General features: G+C 42.7%; 2 protein-coding genes and 1 long non-coding RNA gene across 4 annotated transcripts in view; all 3 read left to right on the forward strand.

The window, feature by feature from the left end:
• LOC110500615 (tumor protein p53-inducible protein 11) overlaps positions 1 to 1,245 on the forward strand; it is a 110,285-nt gene extending 109,040 nt beyond the window's left edge. Inside the window, exons 8-9 of one of the 2 annotated variants that reach the window (XM_036960346.1) lie at positions 292 to 393; positions 776 to 1,245. In XM_036960346.1, coding sequence (XP_036816241.1) covers positions 292 to 393; positions 776 to 912 — 239 coding nt within the window. In that variant the 3' untranslated portion in view covers positions 913 to 1,245. The remainder of the gene's footprint in view (positions 1 to 291; positions 394 to 775) is intronic. The other variant, XM_036960342.1, reaches the window with a different exon arrangement.
• Positions 1,246 to 2,733: 1,488 nt separating this feature from the next.
• Positions 2,734 to 3,974, forward strand: LOC118943873. The gene is made up of 2 exons (XR_005039180.1): positions 2,734 to 2,863; positions 2,900 to 3,974. It is a non-coding gene; the product is annotated as an uncharacterized LOC118943873 (long non-coding RNA).
• Positions 3,975 to 12,427: 8,453 nt separating this feature from the next.
• Positions 12,428 to 18,761, forward strand: part of LOC118943872 (CD82 antigen-like) — a 59,813-nt gene continuing 53,479 nt past the window's right edge. The window contains exon 1 of the mRNA XM_036960349.1: positions 12,428 to 12,551. The gene's annotated coding sequence lies outside the window, so the exon portion shown is untranslated. The remainder of the gene's footprint in view (positions 12,552 to 18,761) is intronic.

Genomic DNA, 18,761 nt, shown 5'->3' on the forward strand with positions numbered 1-18,761 from the left:
GGGTATAGTTTTCAGCTTTATGAAGAATGAAGATGGGGGTATAGTTTTCAGCTTTATGAAGATGGGGGTCTAGTTTTCAGCTTTATTTAGATTTGGGATAGGAATGTCTCCATACCATTTGGCCCGTCTCCCGTGATCTCTTTGACCCCTAACCTCTGACCGATGGCATTTCCTCCCACAGTTCTATCCCTCATCTTGTGGAATGGTGTGTAAACACAAGAGAAGGTCATCATTCAATGGACTAAACTATAACCCATGACCTCTGACCCCCCCCCCCCCCCCCCCCTCCAGGTCTATCCCTCATCTTGTGGAATGGTGTGTATACACAGGAGAAGGTCATCATTCAATGGACTCTGCTCAGTGAGGCATGCTACTTTGCTGTCCAGTTTTTAGGTGAGAGCACACATTCCTTTCATATTGGTATTTAATAAATCAATTCATGCTTATGCTGCAAACCTATTACCGTATATTATTATTATTCAATGAGCCTTATTGCTCTATGTCATGCTGTCCAATCTGTCCACCTTCTTCAGATTGTGTAATACGCTAATGGCTCCCTCTAGTGTTGGAGACGTAGTAGTATTGTTTGGAGTCTGGCTCAGATACCGCTGTTGAAAAGTCAGTTATTAACGATGAGGGATTATATCTCCGTGACTGAGTGTCGTCCGTTATCTATCTATCTATCAGTCAGTCCGTCCGTCTCTTTATGTGAGAGAGAGGGAGTTTAATTGTTATTTTTGTTTGTTACTGTCGTCTCAACCCTGTCTTGTTGCAGTTACGTCTGTCACCCTGGTGGAGATGGGTTTGTTGCCCAACGCTGCCGTCCTCCTCCTCCTCAGCCGGGTGCTCTTCCTCCTGGTCACTCTCTTCTATTACTACCACCTGGGGAGAGGACGAGCCAAGAAGATCTGAGATGGAGGGAGTGGAGGAGAGAGGACGAGCCAAGATGATCTGAGATGGAGGGAGTGGAGGAGAGAGGACGAGCCAAGATGATCTGAGAGCAGCTGAGTTAGGTTGTCTGGGAGGGGTGGGTGGGTGCTTTCAGATATTTAAGCGGGGGTTTATTGAATGAAGCGAAATGTTCACAATGTCGCAGCTAGTAATGTAATGTGTAGAGCTGACATTATTCACAGTTCTACATGACAAACCAGCATGGCAGATCTATACATGTATAACGTTCTACCTTTCTGGTCAGGGATGTGGGGGCGGGGCTTATCAGGGAGGTGATGTGGGGGCGGGGCTTATCAGGGAGGTGATGTGGGGGCGGGGCTTATCAGGGAGGTGATGTGGGGGCGGGGCTTATCAGGGAGGTGATGTGGGGGTGGGGCTTATCAGGGAGGTGATGTGGGGGCGGGGCTTATCAGGGAGGTGATGTGGGGGCGGGGCTTATCAGGGATGTGATGTGGGGGCGGGGCTTATCAGGGAGGTGATGTAGGGTCTTATCAGGGATGTGGTGTGGGAGGTGCTTCCCTGATAAGCCCTGCCCCCACATCACCTCCCACACATGCTGGTCTCGTTTGTTCTCTATATGGAAATGAGAAAGGGTCTGATTGTGAACTGGGAGATTGTTGTCGTCCTCCAAACACTGTACTCTACTATCGTGTGTGTGTGTGTGTAGGGGGGTTCTGTGTAAAAACAACAAAAAAAAAGTGTGTATTCATTTGAAGTAATGTTTTTCTTGTACAGTATCTCCCTTCCGCTCAGTCATGTGACTTAGTGCTTACGTCCCAAATAACAACCTATTTCCTATGTAGTGCACTACCTTTGAGCAAAAGTAGAGTCGTATGGGTCCTGTAGTGCACTGTATAGGTAGTGCACTACCTTTGAGCAAAAGTAGAGTCGTATGGGCCCTGTAGTGCACTGTATAGGAAATAAGTAGCTTTTTTTGGGACCGATCCAAGATGTACAGAGTAATTTAAAACACTATAGTATTAGTATGTAGTCATTTGAATGTTTTTTTTTGTTTTGTTTTTGTTGTTCAAATGTGATCTATTGGTAGTTTCATTTTGAATATACTGTAGTCTCAAGGACAAAGAGTTTGTTAGTTTAAAGATGTTCCATTTTTATGGTGTTGGTTGGTTGGCGACGTTGTTACTGCTCCTGTGCACTAAGGTGAAACCTGGATATCTTTGCTCTCTCTCTCTCTCTGTCACGTGTTTATCTGTTTCTTTCAGCTGTTCATTTATCCAGCAGAATGTCCGCTATAGGTAGAAGATGGTAAGGCAGAGCGGTACAGTAAAATAGAATCACACTAATTCAAATTAAATATCTAGAACACAGACATTTCAAGTCGACCGTGTTCTATTTATATGATCAAACCTGCTGCCCTTGTCTCTAAACTGAAAGGTGATCTGACCTGCTGCCCTTGTCTCTAAACTGAAAGGTGATCAGACCTGCTGCCCTTGTCTCTAAACTGAAAGGTGGTCTGACCTGCTGCCCTTGTCTCTAAACTGAAAGGTGATCAGACATGCTGCCCTTGTCTCTAAACTGAAAGGTGATCAGACATGCTGCCCTTGTCTCTAAACTGAAAGGTGATCAGACCTGCTGCCCTTGTCTCTAAACTGAAAGGTGATCTGACCTGCTGCCCTTGTCTCTAAACTGAAAGGTGATCTGACCTGCTGCCCTTGTCTCTAAACTGAAAGGTGATCAGACATGCTGCCCTTGTCTCTAAACTGAAAGGTGATCAGACCTGCTGCCCTTGTCTCTAAACTGAAAGGTGATCTGACCTGCTGCCCTTGTCTCTAAACTGAAAGGTGATCAGACCTGCTCCCTTGTCTCTAAACTGAAAGGTGATCAGACCTGCTGCCCTTGTCTCTAAACTGAAAGGTGATCAGACATGCTGCCCTTGTCTCTAAACTGAAAGGTGATCAGACCTGTTCCCTTGTCTCTAAACTGAAAGGTGATCTGACCTGCTGCCCTTGTCTCTAAACTCAAAGGTGATCAGACATGCTGCCCTTGTCTCTAAACTGAAAGGTGATCTGACCTGCTGCCCTTGTCTCTAAACTGAAAGGTGATCTGACCTGCTGCCCTTGTCTCTAAACTGAAAGGTGATCAGACCTGCTGCCCTTGTCTCTAAACTGAAAGGTGATCCGACCTGCTCATGGTGAAGCCATCGTCCAGCTGACAGACCGGTATAATGTGTGGATCAGCATCTAGATATATATATTCTCTGTTCTTAATGCCGCGTCGGAACACTGAGGGAGGTCTCAGGTCCGCTTTTCAGTCTGTCCAATGGGCATAGAGAACGCATACTGTACATGATAGAGATGGCTCATCCTCTAACGTGATATTGAGGGTGAGCTGACGATATAAAGCGCGTCGGGAATAGACATTTTTCAGGGATGATCACCTTTTTAATTCAGCAAGTGTTTCTTGAAGGTCAATTCCACTCCCAAAATTATATTTTGTTGTATTTGTTTCATTAGTCCACTGTTGATACAGTCCCCCAAAAAATGTTTTGCAGTGCAGCAATCAAGTTTTCAAGATGTAGAACTTTGAAAACGCTAATTGTCACTTGCCACCGTCAATCAGCCTACTGTATAATTACACTGAAATATTTAGTATTTATGCAAAAGTTTAACTTGAACATAATGTCACATGCTTCATAAATAACAGGGGTAGATTTAAGTAAGCATTTCACTGTCGGTCTACACCTAATTGTTTACAAAAGCATGTGACCAATAACATTTTAGATTTTGAACCCTACAGCCATCTGGTTACAGATGATCTCTTTTGCGTGTTCATGGTTGATGTCAAATGTAGAGAGAGAAGGACTTTTGTTTCATTTTTACGGTGTACTTTCGATGTGACCAGCAGAGCGTGCCAGTGTTAGTCAGGATCGTCTTTATTGGTGACAACGGCACAACTTTTATACACACCATATCGATCTGTAGTCTTTGCCTTGAACGTTTCGAAGAACAGTCACCAACCAACATACACTTGATACATGTAAATAAAAGTAGCCATATACTGTATTACTGCGGTGTGATGTCGTTATTTTGAACCTAACAGGAAACGTATAGATGTGTTTTTTGTTTTCTAAAGTCCCATTCTGGGATTTAAAGAGATTTCATTTTAATGTTGTGTAACTTGTCGTGTCTGGGTTCTAAGCCCTGCTTTGGGAAAGTATTCAGACCCCTTGACTTTTTCCACATTTTGTTACGTTACAACCTTATTCTAAAATTACTTATAGTTTTTTTCCCCCCCTCATCAATCTACACACACTACCTCATAATGACATCACAATACCCCTTAATGACATCACAATACCCCATAATGACAAAGCAAAAACATGTTTTAAATTTTAAATTGACACATTTTATTAAACATACAAAATATCACATTTAAATAATACTTTAGACCCTTTTCTCAGTACTTTGTTGAAGCACCTGAAGCAGTTTTGGGTATGACACTACAAGCGTGTCACACCTGTATTTGGTGTGTTTCTCCCATTCTTCTCTGTAGATCCTCTCAAGCTCTGTCAGGCTGGATGGGGAGCGTCGCTGCACAGCTATTTTCAGATCTCTCGAGATGTTTGATCAGATTCAAGTCCGGGATCTGGTTGGTCCACTCAAGGACATTCAGAGAGACCTGTCCTGAAGCCACTCCTGCGTTGTCTTGGCTGTGTGCTTAGGGTCATTGTCCTCTTGGAAGGTGAACCTTCACCCCAGTCTGAGGTCCTGAGGGCAGGTTTTCATCAAGGATCTCTCTGTACTTTGCTCCGTTCATCTTTCTCTCAATCCTAACTAGTCTCCCAGTCCCTGCCGCTAAAAAACATCCCCACAGCATGATGCTGCCACCACCATGCTTCACCGTAGGGATGGTGCCAGGTTTCCTCCAGATGTGACGCTTGGCATTCAGGCCAAAAAGTTCAATCTTGGTTTCATGAGACCAGAGAATCTTGTTTCTCATGGTCTGAAAGTCTTTAGGCGCCTTTTGGCAAACTCCAAGTGGGCTGTCATGTGCCTTTTACTGAGGAGTGGCTTCCGTCTGCCCACTCTACCATAAAGGCCTGCTTGGTGGGGTGCTGCAGAGATGGTTGTCTTTCTGGAAGGTTCTCCCATCTCCACAGAGGAACTCTATACCTCTGTCATAGTGACCATCGGGTTCTTAGTCACCTCCCTGACCAAGGCCCTTCTCCCCTGATTGCTCAGTTTGGCCGGGCGCCCAGCTCTAGGAAGAGGGGGTTCTTCCATCCTCTTCGTGGTTCCTAACTTCCACCATTTTCAGAATGATGGAGGCCACTGTGTTCTTGGGGACCTCCAATGCTGCATAAATGTTTTGGTACCCTTCCCCAGATCTGTGCCTCGACACAATCCTGTCTCGGAGCTATACCCACAATTCCTTTTGACCTCATGGCTTTGGTTTTTGCTCTGACATGCACTGTCAACTGTGGGACCTTTTTATATAGACAGGTGTGTGCCTTTCTAAATCATGTCCAATCAATTGAATTTACCACAGGTGGACTCCAATCAAGTTGTAGAAACATTTTCAAGGATGATTAATGGAAACGGGACGGACCTGAGCTCAATTTCCAGTCTCATAGCGAAGGGTATGAATATTTAGTTTAATTTGTGAACATTTTTTGCTTTGTGATTATGAAGTGCACTGCATTATGGGGTATTGTTTGTAGTTAATGATTTGTATTTATTTAATCCATTTTAGAATAAGGCTGTAACAAAATGTGGGAAAATGTCAAGGGGTCTGAATACGCTGTATATGGATTTGTGGTGTTTTGATGTTCGATAATTACATGCGATACAGTCCTTTTCTGTACTGAAATATGGCACCTGTAAATGTATATTTTGTAGCACATTTATACTAGTAGTACACAGAGGTGTGATCATGCATGATCAACGTGTACATGTTTTAATTTCAACCTTTATTTAATAACCAGGGAGGCTAGTTGAGAACAAGGTCTCATTTACAACTGCGACCTGGACCAAGATAAAGTGTAGCACATACAACAGAGTTACACATGGAACAAACAGAATATACAGTCAATAATACAGTAGAGTCAATGGTGACAAAATGGGTGTTAGTCATGAACAGAATGAAGCTATTATAGTTCTGACAAAACGGGGAGATTAGTTATATTTCTAGGTTTGTGCGTGGTGGAGTTGTGTTTTTGTATTTTTCACGTGATCTCTGCCTTCACATGTAAGTTCACATTTGAGTCATTTACCAGATGCTCTTATCCAGAGGGGCTAGGTGGGACAACCACATATCACAGTCCATAGTCAGGACATTCATCTTCAGATAGCTAGGTGGGACAACCACATATCACAGTCATAGTCAGGACATTCATCTTCAGATAGCTAGGTGGGACAACCACATATCACAGTCATAGTCAGGACATTAAACTTCAGATAGCTAGGTGGACCAGTCATAGTCAGGACATTCATCTTCAGATAGCTAGGTGGGACAACCACATATCACAGTCATAGTCAGGACATTAAACTTCAGATAGCTAGGTGGGACAACCACATATCACAGTCATAGTCAGGACATTAAACTTCAGATAGCTAGGTGGACCAGTCATAGTCAGGACATTCATCTTCAGATAGCTAGGTGGGACAACCACATATCACAGTCATAGTCAGGACATTCAACTTCAGATAGCTAGGTGGGACAACCACATATCACAGTCATAGTCAGGACATTAAACTTCAGATAGCTAGGTGGACCAGTCATAGTCAGGACATTAAACTTCAGATAGCTAGGTGGGACAACCACATATCACAGTCATAGTCAGGACATTAATCTTCAGATAGCTAGTTGGGACAACCACATGTCATAGTCAGGACATTAATCTTCAGATAGCTAGGTGTGACAACCACATACCACATATCACAGTCATAGTCAGGACATTAATCTTCAGACAGCTAGGTGGACCAGTCATAGTCAGGACATTCATCTTCAGATAGCTAGGTGGGACTACCACATACCACATATCACAGTCATAGTCAGGACATTAATCTTCAGACAGCTAGGTGAGACGACCACATATCGCAGTCCATAGTAAGCACCCCCCCCCCCCCCCCCCCCCCCCCTCCTCTACCAGTGGATTCCGAACGACTCACTTCCATGTATCTGAGCTATTCCAGAGTCTGTCTCGGAACTCTTGTTATCCAATTACCAAGACCTGATTCTGGTGAGCAAGTTCAGGGCTACAACAAAATGTGGAAAAGTCGGGGTCCCCGAAGGAGAAAAACCACTGCTCTAGTCTAACTGGATTCCCAGTCTGGATCTGTGAATCCACACCACATCTTGGCTATGTCTGAAAATGTTACTAGCTGTGAAATCTTTGCTTCCTACGTCCTTCCTCAATTCCTTTCAAAGCTCATTTGACGAGGAGGTCCGAGGGAGGGACATTGGATCCTCTCCTCCAATGGGCTTTGAGAAGAATTTTTAGGAAACGAGGACTGTTGTCAACCAATCCACTTACCCTCTTTTCCCGCAGCTCACATCTACAGTCCTTGCTGTATGTCTTAACAAAATCTACATGCTCAGAATGGAAGTCTGTCTCTCATTGTGCTGGATAGAAAACACAGATGTCTTACAGTGAGAAGCGCATGATGCCCATACGAGGGTAAATGACCATGTTGAGTCCTGTCTGAGAAGGTTGTAAAGTCCTGGTTCTCTAGTGGTTGTCGGTTTTGTGGTTCCGTGAGTGCTTCAAGGCAGGCCCGATGTTGCTTGTTCCCATGGTTACTGTACTGCACAGATGAGACACACACACACACTAGTAAGTATCCCTTTCACAGTGTTTAATTAGTAGTCAGCACTCCTCCTTGACTCTGTGTCCCGGGCCTATACAGCAGGCCCTCCCTATCTGGCAAACATGGTAATTATGGAGTTTAAAAAATGTTCAAATGACCGAAGAGCTACTTATTTTGGTGGGGAGGGAGGGATAGATGGAGGACAGATTCAGAGAGGTTGTGCTCTGTAAAGAGAACTCTATTTCAGTCATGTGTTTTGACATCTTTGATCTGCCATCCATGGCAGATGGTTCACTACTGCTGTGAAAGGGTTAACAGAAAGCTCTAGACGGTCGGACATGAATTTGGTACAACGTAGCTTACATCACATTCATATAGTACCGCCCTGTTTTACTCTGAAAGGCTTTCGGCTGACCGGGGCGGGGCTTTGAGTTGATTTTAGTTTTTTTCATGTGGACGCATTATATTGTACCTCAAATTAGAAATATGTTACAGATTTCCATTGTTTTAGTTGGAAATAAAGAAATAATTTGTTCATTTTGGAGAATCCTGTCGTGTTTTATTCTAGAAAGTTTGCACCCTGTTTGTCATGAATTATACTTTAGTGTATATGGACACCCCTTCAAATTAGTGGATTCGGCTATTTCAGCCACACCCATTGCTGACAGGTGTATAAAATCGAGCACGCAGCCATGCGATCTCCATAGACAAACATTAGCAGTAGAATGGCGTTACTGAAGAGTTCAGTGACTTTCAACGTGGCACCGTCATACATTCCAACAAGTCAGTTTGTAATATTTCTGTCCTGCTAGAGCTGCCCTGGTCAACTGTAAGTGCTGTTACTGTTAAATGCTGAAACGTCTAGGAGCAACAACGGCTCAGGCGCGAGGTGGTAGTCCACACAAAATCACAGAACGGGACGGCCGAGTGCTGAAGCACATAGCGTGTCAAATTCCTCTGTGCTCGGTTGGAACACTCACGCCGAACGGCCTCTGGAATCAAAGTCAGCACAATAACTGTTCGTCGGGAGCGTCATGAAATGGATTTCCATGGCAGATCAGCCTTACAAAAGCCTTAGCTCACTCACTGGAGTGGTGTAAAGCTCGCCGCCATTGTACTTTGGAGCAGTGGAAACGCGTTCTCTGGAGTGATGAATCACGCTTCACCATCTGGCAGTCCGACAGAAGAATCTGGGTTTGGCGGATTCCAGGAGAACGCTACCTGCCCGAATGCATAGTGCCAACTGTAAAGTTTGGAGGAGGAATAATGATCTGGGGCTGTTTTTCATGGTTCAGGCCCCGTAGTTCCAGTGAAGGGAAATCTTAATGCTACAGCATAAAGAGATGTTCTAGACGATTCTGTGCTTCCAACTTTGTGGCAACAGTTTGGAAAAGGCCCTTTCCTGTTCCTGCATGACAATGAATCAGTGCATAAAGTGAGGTCCATACAGAAATGTTTTGTCGAGATCGGTGTGGAAGAACTTGACTAGCCCGTAGAAGGCCCTGACCTCAACCTTATATTTTGACATGAATTGGAACGCCGACTGCGACCCAGGCCTAATCGCCCAACATCCAGTGCCCGACCGTACTAATGCTCTTAGTGGCTGATTGGAAGCAAGTCCCCACGGCGACGTTCTGACTTCCCAGAAGAGTGGGGGCTGTTACAGCAGAAAAGGGGGGAGGGGCCAACTCCATATTAATCCCCATGATTTTGGAATGAAATGTTCGATGACCAGGTGTCCACATACTTGTAGTGTATGTTGTAAAATGTGTTCTACTTGAGCCTCGTCATGCAACACACACACACACACACACACACACTACCTGTGGTGAAGGCTTGACCTAAAAAATAAAATAAAATAAAAACTTTACTGTATGGAGTTAAGTTTTTCTGAATTTTCCTTTCGCAAAAACATGTAAATGATGTCAACAGTCCCATCAGAAAAGCAATAGGTGAATCACATCTCCTTTCAATCAAAACCTGTGAGGTTTCAAAGTTCACGTTGACCATCTACACAGCTCTTTCTATTTATTTTTTACCGAAACAGTAGCAATTACAGTAAGGACAGACCGTAACAACTTTTATAATAACACCATAACACTTCCTGAATTGGACCAGAGACTCCATAGCCACACCCACCCAACGTGACCCAGGAAGGAGACCAGAGAGGATAATGCCTTATGCAGGAAATGTGGTAGGTTATTTCTGCGACTGTACAGGCCTAACCTGATGTATACACACGTGCAGTAAGTCGACTCACTGGAGTTTTGCTCCCCCTCTCCCTCTGTGGATATCACCAGGGGTGCCCTACGGTCAAGGTGAATCCTTGCCAGTTTACCACACCTTTATGACTTGGTTGGCAGCTCTGGGAACTAAGCATTCAACGGAGCCTACCCTTCAATATGCTTGTGGTTACTATGCAAACAGGAAGCTGTGGGTAAAAACCACACGGTGAGCGGAAATGAATCGACAAACTGTTAACTAATACTAAAGAGAAGTGTGTGTGTGTGTGTGTGTGTGTGTGGTCCTTTCCGTCGACATGTCTTAACAGACAGTAACTAAAGATGATGTGCAATCTTAGACTTTGTTGTGGATCCAATCAACAGGAACAGGAACCTACCATTTATGGCTCTATTATGAATTATATTATATGACCCGTTTTTTTACAGGAAGTGGTATGGATGTATATTACGTGCTTCCGGGTATAGGGGTATAGGTTTACCTGTGCGTACGAGATGCACTACTCTCTCCCTCTTCCGTGTGCTCGTTCTTTGCGTGGATGGTGCTGAACTGCACTGCATGCTGGGAAAAAAAGGGAGGTCTGTCTTATGCAGGAAATGTGTGTACACTCTCAGGGGGGAAAAAAGGGTACGGTTAGGGTACCTGGAAATATGACAAATCCACCTTCAGAGATACACGTAATGATCTCACATGGTACTGTTCGGTAGCTTTTAGGAGACATGAGAGGATAATCTAAGTTAAATGGTCAAATGTTTTATCCAATATTTTGAATATGAAGGTACGTCAGTCTCAAAAGCCACGGGCCATCATTATCATATTTCCCAGAATGCTCTATTGCAGGTCAGTACTTAGAATTGTTTCAATGTTTGTGTTTTTTTTTTTTATTCTGATAATGTCCCCTTGTAGGTTGCTCCTGATCACAGGTTCAGGAATGGCTGAAAAAAATCACAATATTTTCAAATGGACCCTACAAATAATAGGAATGGTTAGTCAATCAACAATATAATAATCATAATACTCGAAGGAAAAAATATTCAACTTTAACGTACAATCTATGCATACTATGCCTTTAGAAAGGTTGAGAATTCATGTTAGAGATTTTTTTTTTAACCTTTATTTAACTAGGCAAGTCAGTTAAGAACAAATTCTTATTTTCAACAACGGCCTAGGATCAGGTTAACTGCCTTGGGGCATAAAGACGGACTTGTACCTTGTCAGCTCGGAGGTTTGAACTTGCAACCTTCCGGTTACTAGTCCAACGCTCTAACCATTAGGCTACCCTGCCGCCCAGACATCACAGCACAGTTAAAGTATGTGACACATGGAAATCACAAGAGGCCTGGGATGGGCTGAGAGTAACAGAGGGTTATAACTGTATCATCTGTCCAAAATGTAATACATATAAACAACGTTGTATAAAATGTAATATATATAAACATAAACGACATTGTATAAAAGTACCATGTATGTGAAATGTATATGTAACAACAACAACAACAACAACAAAAAGTTGTAAAAAACAATTAAATGGTGACCAGAAAAATAAATACATTCTCCTAAAAAAAAAAAAAAAATAGAGTGGTCATGGAAACTGCTTATTATGCAGCCACAGGAGAGGATGGACGCATCGCTTTGTTGTGGCTGAGGAAATGAAAAGCGTAGCCCATAGCTCTGTGGTGAGGAATGACACAGAACTTCAGACGTGCCCAGGGATTACATACAGAACAGCCCTAATAGACCCCTCCACACGTCCTATTGTCCTTTCTCTAAAAGGGATACTTTGAAAGCCAGTTTAAAAAGTGGTAGATATGTTCTATGTGTACTTTTTCTATACTTCCGTTCTGAAGTTTCATTTTTTGCTTATTTTACTTTTGTACACCAGCTTCAAACAGCTGAAAAATAAAATATTTTTGCTTATTGGAAAATATATTTCATGGCCATTTTAGATGGTACAATGTGTGTGTGTGTGCGCGTGAGGTGTAAACTAACCGCAGCTAAATAGCTCCCCTGTGTTGCTGTTTACATTACAATGTCATGAAACCTGCTTTTTTTTTTTTTTTCTGTCATGGTGGAAAATTTGACATACCTTTATAATAGCAGCTATGGGAACATGGTACTGTCATGTCGTAAGAGTGATTATATTAAATATAAAGTGATTTTTTTTTTTAGCGACTCATGCATGAACAAGAGTAGGCTAATTTCTACATTTTTAAAGACCCTCACCTACACAAAATAATCGTATAGTTTTATTTATAGAACAGTAAGAACAACATGAAATGGAAACATTTACATTCTTATGTTAATTGCAATAATTATTTATTTGCAGAGGAAAACATTTGTGTTGCGTAGGCCTATAATAATACGATTTTATTTCCGAACAGTAAAGGGATTTATTAAGGAAGTTACCCATGTCTACCGCACGGTGGCGGTCTACCACGCTTTTCCATCCCACACACGTCTCTCTCTCTCTCTCTCTCTCCCACACACACATCCCGTTCAGTCACACAGTCACACACACACACAACGGGACAATCGAGAAGACGGAGGTCCGCTACAGCTAACCGTTAACTCCACATTTTACACCAAAAAGTAAGTACTTGTTTATTTGTGGGATTGTTAGATGTTTAGCTAATATTATTAAACGAGGTGTGCTACGTTTCCTTGCTTTTTTTTGTGTGTCCCCGTTGTATTCGCTTTCTATATAGAACTTGTGTAACTTTTGCCCTGATAACAAAGCTAGGTATAAAGTCAGCTAAAGTTATTTTATCTAGGTAATGGACTTTCGTTAGGTGTAGTTAGATTTATGTTTTAGTTACTGTAAAAATATAATTTACCCTAAAGTTACCAGGTTATCTCAGTAAAATGGAGTCTAAGGGCTGTTCTGGCTAGGGGCCTTATTGCTTGATTATGCTGTACATATTTGTATAGTAGCCTTCTGAATTATTAATCCATCTCTGATACGTTAAAAAGAGTGATGTTTTCTGGTCCTTCGCTCAACGGTTATGATCTCAATCCTGTTTTGTGAAGTGGACGGTAGACGGACTCGTCAATGACTGGGGAGACATGCACACAGAAGTGTAAAAGGGTTTCTGTGTCCATGTCCCCTCCACTTTTCCCTGTGAGCCAACAGTTGTTGGTGGAGCTGGTGACTATCATGGTATTAAGAGATTTTAACCCCGGGGGGGGGGGGGGGGGGGGGGGGGGGGGGGTTGTATACTCTGCCAGGGTAATAGACTCAGTCACAGATGTGTATATAGGTCAGATTGGTGTGTGTTTGTTCTATAGCTCACCCTCTGAGGCGATGTTAAGTGTGTGTGTGTGTGTGTGCGTGCGTGGAGAGAGTTTGGCCTCAGAGCTCCTGTGGTCTTGGTTTGCAGCAGGGCTGAGGCTGAGCCAGGCTGATTGGGTAGCTGTTCATTTATTGCCACAGCGTTATTGACACACACACACGCACCACCGTCGTAATCCTGGGTAGCACCCCTCGTATCCCCATTGAGAAACAAAACACACACTGATTTCATCTATCGGATTGCCCCCCCCCCCTCCCCCCCACGTTGTGTGCGTGTTTGTTTGTTTGTTTGTTTGTGTGCCCCCTCTAGCTTACTACAAGCTCACAGTGTGAAACCGCCCCCATGTCAAACCTTTTTTTTAAAGAGGGAAACCAGGCCAATGCAAAACGAGCCATGCTGTAAATATAGATACGACCCCTTGGTCTCTGTGTGGTGACATCTGGCAGCTTCGAGAGAACCTTACTTGTTTTCTCAGTGCATAGTTACACACACACACACACACACTACCATTCACTATTTTTATGTTTTTCAAATAAGGATCTGTGCTTTGCTTTGCCGTAGCCTGTTGCTGGCTGTAGCTTGTTCTCTTAGGGATACAATCCAGACAGCCCAGGCTAAATCTAGCCTAAGTTGTGAGTTTCCAACCCTCAGTGATGGTCACGAACAGAACTAACATTTCTCTTTTTTAGTTTGGGACAGTAGGCCTACTGTATATTAGGCTTAAAGGCCCACCCCGTAATTCAAAAAACAGCCCCGCCACTTGGTTTCTTATAGGGGTTAGGGATACTTGGTTTCTTATAGGGGTTAGGGATACTTGGTTTCTTATAGGGGTTAGGGATACTTGGTTTCTTATAGGGGTTAGGGATACTTGGCTTCTTATAGGGGTTAGGCATACTTGGTTTCTTATAGGGGTTAGGGATACTTGGTTTCTTATAGGGGTTAGGGATACTTGGTTTCTTAGCTTAGGGTTAGGGATACTTGGTTTCTTATAGGGGTTAGGGATACTTGGTTTCTTATAGGGGTTAGGGATACTTGTTTTCTTAGCTTAGGGTTAGGGATACTTGGTTTCTTATAGGGGTTAGGGATACTTGGTTTCTTATAGGGGTTAGGGATACTTGGTTTCTTATAGGGGTTAGGGATACTTGGTTTCTTATAGGGGTTAGGCATACTTGGTTTCTTATAGGGGTTAGGGATACTTGGTTTCTTATAGGGGTTAGGGATACTTGGTTTCTTATAGGGGTTAGGGATACTTGGTTTCTTATAGGGGTTAGGGATACTTGGTTTCTTATAGGGGTTAGGGATACTTGGTTTCTTATAGGGGTTAGGGATACTTGGTTTCTTATAGGGGTTAGGCATACTTGGTTTCTTATAGGGGTTAGGGATACTTGGTTTCTTATAGGGGTTAGGGATACTTGGTTTCTTATAGGGGTTAGGGATACTTGGTTTCTTATAGGGGTTAGGGATACTTGGTTTCTTATAGGGGTTAGGGATACTTGGTTTCTTATAGGGGTTAGGGATACTTGGTTTCTTATAGGGGTTAGGGATACTTGGTTTCTTAGCTTAGGGTTAGGGATAGAGAAATGTAGCCTAACCACTCTCTAAATATGAACTTTAAATTGTTGGCATCGTGGCATGGTCGACTTGAGATGTCAAGAAGGTAGAGTAATGTCCTATCGTGGACAGACCTCTTCCCATTTTAACAACCATCGAGTCTATATGATAGATTGCTCTCTAGGGTTACACCCAGCAGTTTAGCCGCCGTAACTTGCTAAATAGACACATTATTCAATACTAGATCTAAATGAGGTTTATCGTTGAGCGAGTGATTTGTCCCAAAAATTATACTTTTCATTGTTGAAATATTTAGCACCAACCTATTGCAGGTTACCCATTCTAAAACTGACTGTCTAGCTCTATGTTAAACTGACTGTAGCTCTATGTTAAACTGACTGTAGCTCTATGTTAAATGGACTGTAGCTCTATGTTAAACTGACTGTAGCTCTATGTTAAACTGACTGTAGCTCTATGTTAAACGGACTGTAGCTCTATGTTAAACTGACTGTAGCTCTATGTTAAACTGACTGTAGCTCTATGTTAAACTGACTGTAGCTCTATGTTAAACTGACTGTAGCTCTATGTTAAACGGACTGTAGCTCTATGTTAAACTGACTGTAGCTCTATGTTAAACTGACTGTAGCTCTATGTTAAACTGACTGTAGCTCTATGTTAAACTGACTGTAGCTCTATGTTAAACTGACTGTAGCTCTATGTTAAACTGACTGTAGCTCTATGTTAAACGGACTGTAGCTCTATGTTAAACTGACTGTAGCTCTATGTTAAACTGACTGTAGCTCTATGTTAAACTGACTGTAGCTCTATGTTAAACTGACTGTAGCTCTATGTTAAACTGACTGTAGCTCTATGTTAAACTGACTGTAGCTCTATGTTAAACGGACTGTAGCTCTATGTTAAACTGACTGTAGCTCTATGTTAAACTGACTGTAGCTCTATGTTAAACTGACTGTAGCTCTATGTTAAACTGACTGTAGCTCTATGTTAAACTGACTGTAGCTCTATGTTAAACTGACTGTAGCTCTATGTTAAACTGACTGTAGCTCTATGTTAAACTGACTGTAGCGCTATGTTAAACTGACTGTAGCTCTATGTTAAACTGACTGTAGCTCTATGTTAAACTGACTGTAGCTCTATGTTAAACTGACTGTCTAGCTCTATGTTAAACTGACTGTAGCTCTATGTTAAACTGACTGTAGCTCTATGTTAAACTGACTGTAGCTCTATGTTAAACTGACTGTAGCTCTATGTTAAACTGACTGTAGCTCTATGTTAAACGGACTGTAGCTCTATGTTAAACTGACTGTAGCTCTATGTTAAACTGACTGTAGCTCTATGTTAAACTGACTGTAGCTCTATGTTAAACTGACTGTCTAGCTCTATGTTAAACTGACTGTAGCTCTATGTTAAACTGACTGTAGCTCTATGTTAAACTGACTGTAGCTCTATGTTAAACGGACTGTAGCTCTATGTTAAACTGACTGTAGCTCTATGTTAAACTGACTGTAGCTCTATGTTAAACTGACTGTAGCTCTATGTTAAACTGACTGTAGCTCTATGTTAAACTGACTGTCTAGCTCTATGTTAAACTGACTGTAGCTCTATGTTAAACTGACTGTAGCTCTATGTTCAACTGACTGTAGCTCTATGTTAAACGGACTGTAGCTCTATGTTAAACTGACTGTAGCTCTATGTTAAACTGACTGTAGCTCTATGTTAAACTGACTGTAGCTCTATGTTAAACTGACTGTAGCTCTATGTTAAACTGACTGTAGCTCTATGTTAAACTGACTGTAGCTCTATGTTAAACTGACTGTAGCTCTATGTTAAACTGACTGTAGCGCTATGTTAAACTGACTGTAGCTCTATGTTAAACTGACTGTAGCTCTATGTTAAACTGACTGTAGCTCTATGTTAAACTGACTGTCTAGCTCTATGTTAAACTGACTGTAGCTCTATGTTAAACTGACTGTAGCTCTATGTTAAACTGACTGTAGCTCTATGTTAAACGGACTGTAGCTCTATGTTAAACTGACTGTAGCTCTATGTTAAACTGACTGTAGCTCTATGTTAAACGGACTGTAGCTCTATGTTAAACTGACTGTAGCTCTATGTTAAACTGACTGTAGCTCTATGTTAAACTGACTGTAGCTCTATGTTAAACTGACTGTCTAGCTCTATGTTAAACTGACTGTAGCTCTATGTTAAACTGACTGTAGCTCTATGTTAAACTGACTGTAGCTCTATGTTAAACGGACTGTAGCTCTATGTTAAACTGACTGTAGCTCTATGTTAAACTGACTGTAGCTCTATGTTAAACTGACTGTAGCTCTATGTTAAACTGACTGTAGCTCTATGTTAAACTGACTGTAGCTCTATGTTAAACTGACTGTAGCTCTATGTTAAACTGACTGTAGCTCTATGTTAAACTGACTGTAGCGCTATGTTAAACTGACTGTAGCTCTATGTTAAACTGACTGTAGCTCTATGTTAAACGGACTGTAGCTCTATGTTAAACTGACTGTCTAGCTCTATGTTAAACTGACTGTAGCTCTATGTTAAACTGACTGTAGCTCTATGTTAAACTGACTGTAGCTCTATGTTAAACGGACTGTAGCTCTATGTTAAACTGACTGTAGCTCTATGTTAAACTGACTGTAGCTCTATGTTAAACTGACTGTAGCTCTATGTTAAACTGACTGTAGCTATATGTTAAAGGCTGTTAATTATTTTACTGTTGCAGCCAACGTGTATGCTGTTGAGTCATCAGCGTACATAAACACACAGGCTTTATTCCAGGTCAGTGGAAGGTCATTAGTGAAAACAGAAAACAATAATGGTCCTAGCCGGCTGCCCTGCGGTACACCAAAACTCATCTGAACTTGCATGAGAGAGGCTTCCATTAAGGAAAACCCTCTGTGTTCTATTAGATAGGTAACTCTCAATCCATGATAAGGCAGAGGATCCAAATCCATAGCACCTATGTTTTTTCGTCTGTTTGGATTGATATGTAGGCTAGTCTGACTGGGAGTTTCCTGTGGTGGTAGCCTAGTCTGACTGGGAGTTTCCTGTAGGCTAGTCTGACTGGGAGTTTATTGTAGGCTAGTCTGACTTGGAGTATCCTGTAGGCTAGTCTGGGAGTTTGGGAGTTTCCTGTGGTGGTAGGCTAGTCTGACTGGGAGTTTCCTGTGGTGGTAGGCTAGTCTGACTGGGAGTTTCCTGTGGTGGTAGGCTAGTCTGACTGGGAGTTTCCTGTGGTGGTAGACTAGTCTGACTGGGAGTTTCCTGTGGTGGTAGGCTAGTCTGACTTGGAGTATCCTGTAGGCTAGTCTGACTGGGAGTTTCCTGTGGTGGTAGGCTAGTCTGACTGGGAGTTTCCTGTGGTGGTAGACTAGTCTGACTGGGAGTTTCCTGTGATGGTAGGCTAGTCTGACTGGGAGTTTCCTGTGGTGGTAGGCTAGTCTGACTGGGAGTTTCCTGTGGTGGTAGGCTAGTCTGACTGGGAGTTTCCTGTGGTGGTAGACTAGTCTGACTGGGAGTTTCCTGTGATGGTAGGCTAGTCTGACTGGGAGTTTCCTGTGATGGTAGGCTAGTCTGACTGGGAGTTTCCTGTGATGGTAGGCTAGTCTGACTGGGAGTTTCCTGTAGGCTAGTCTGACTGGGAGTTTCCTGTGGTGGTAGGCTAGTCTGACTTGGAGTATCCTGTAGGCTAGTCTGACTGGGAGTTTCCTGTGGTGGTAGGCTAGTCTGACTGGGAGTTTCCTGTGATGGTAGGCTAGTCTGACTGGGAGTTTCCTGTGGTGGTAGGCTAGTCTGACTTGGAGTATCCTGTAGGCTAGTCTGACTGGGAGTTTCCTTTGGTGGTAGGCTAGTCTGACTGGGAGTTTCCTGTGGTGGTAGGCTAGTCTGACTTGGAGTATCCTGTAGGCTAGTCTGA

This window comes from Oncorhynchus mykiss, chromosome 2 (assembly GCF_013265735.2).
Source record: "Oncorhynchus mykiss isolate Arlee chromosome 2, USDA_OmykA_1.1, whole genome shotgun sequence".
Lineage (NCBI taxonomy): Eukaryota > Metazoa > Chordata > Actinopteri > Salmoniformes > Salmonidae > Oncorhynchus > Oncorhynchus mykiss.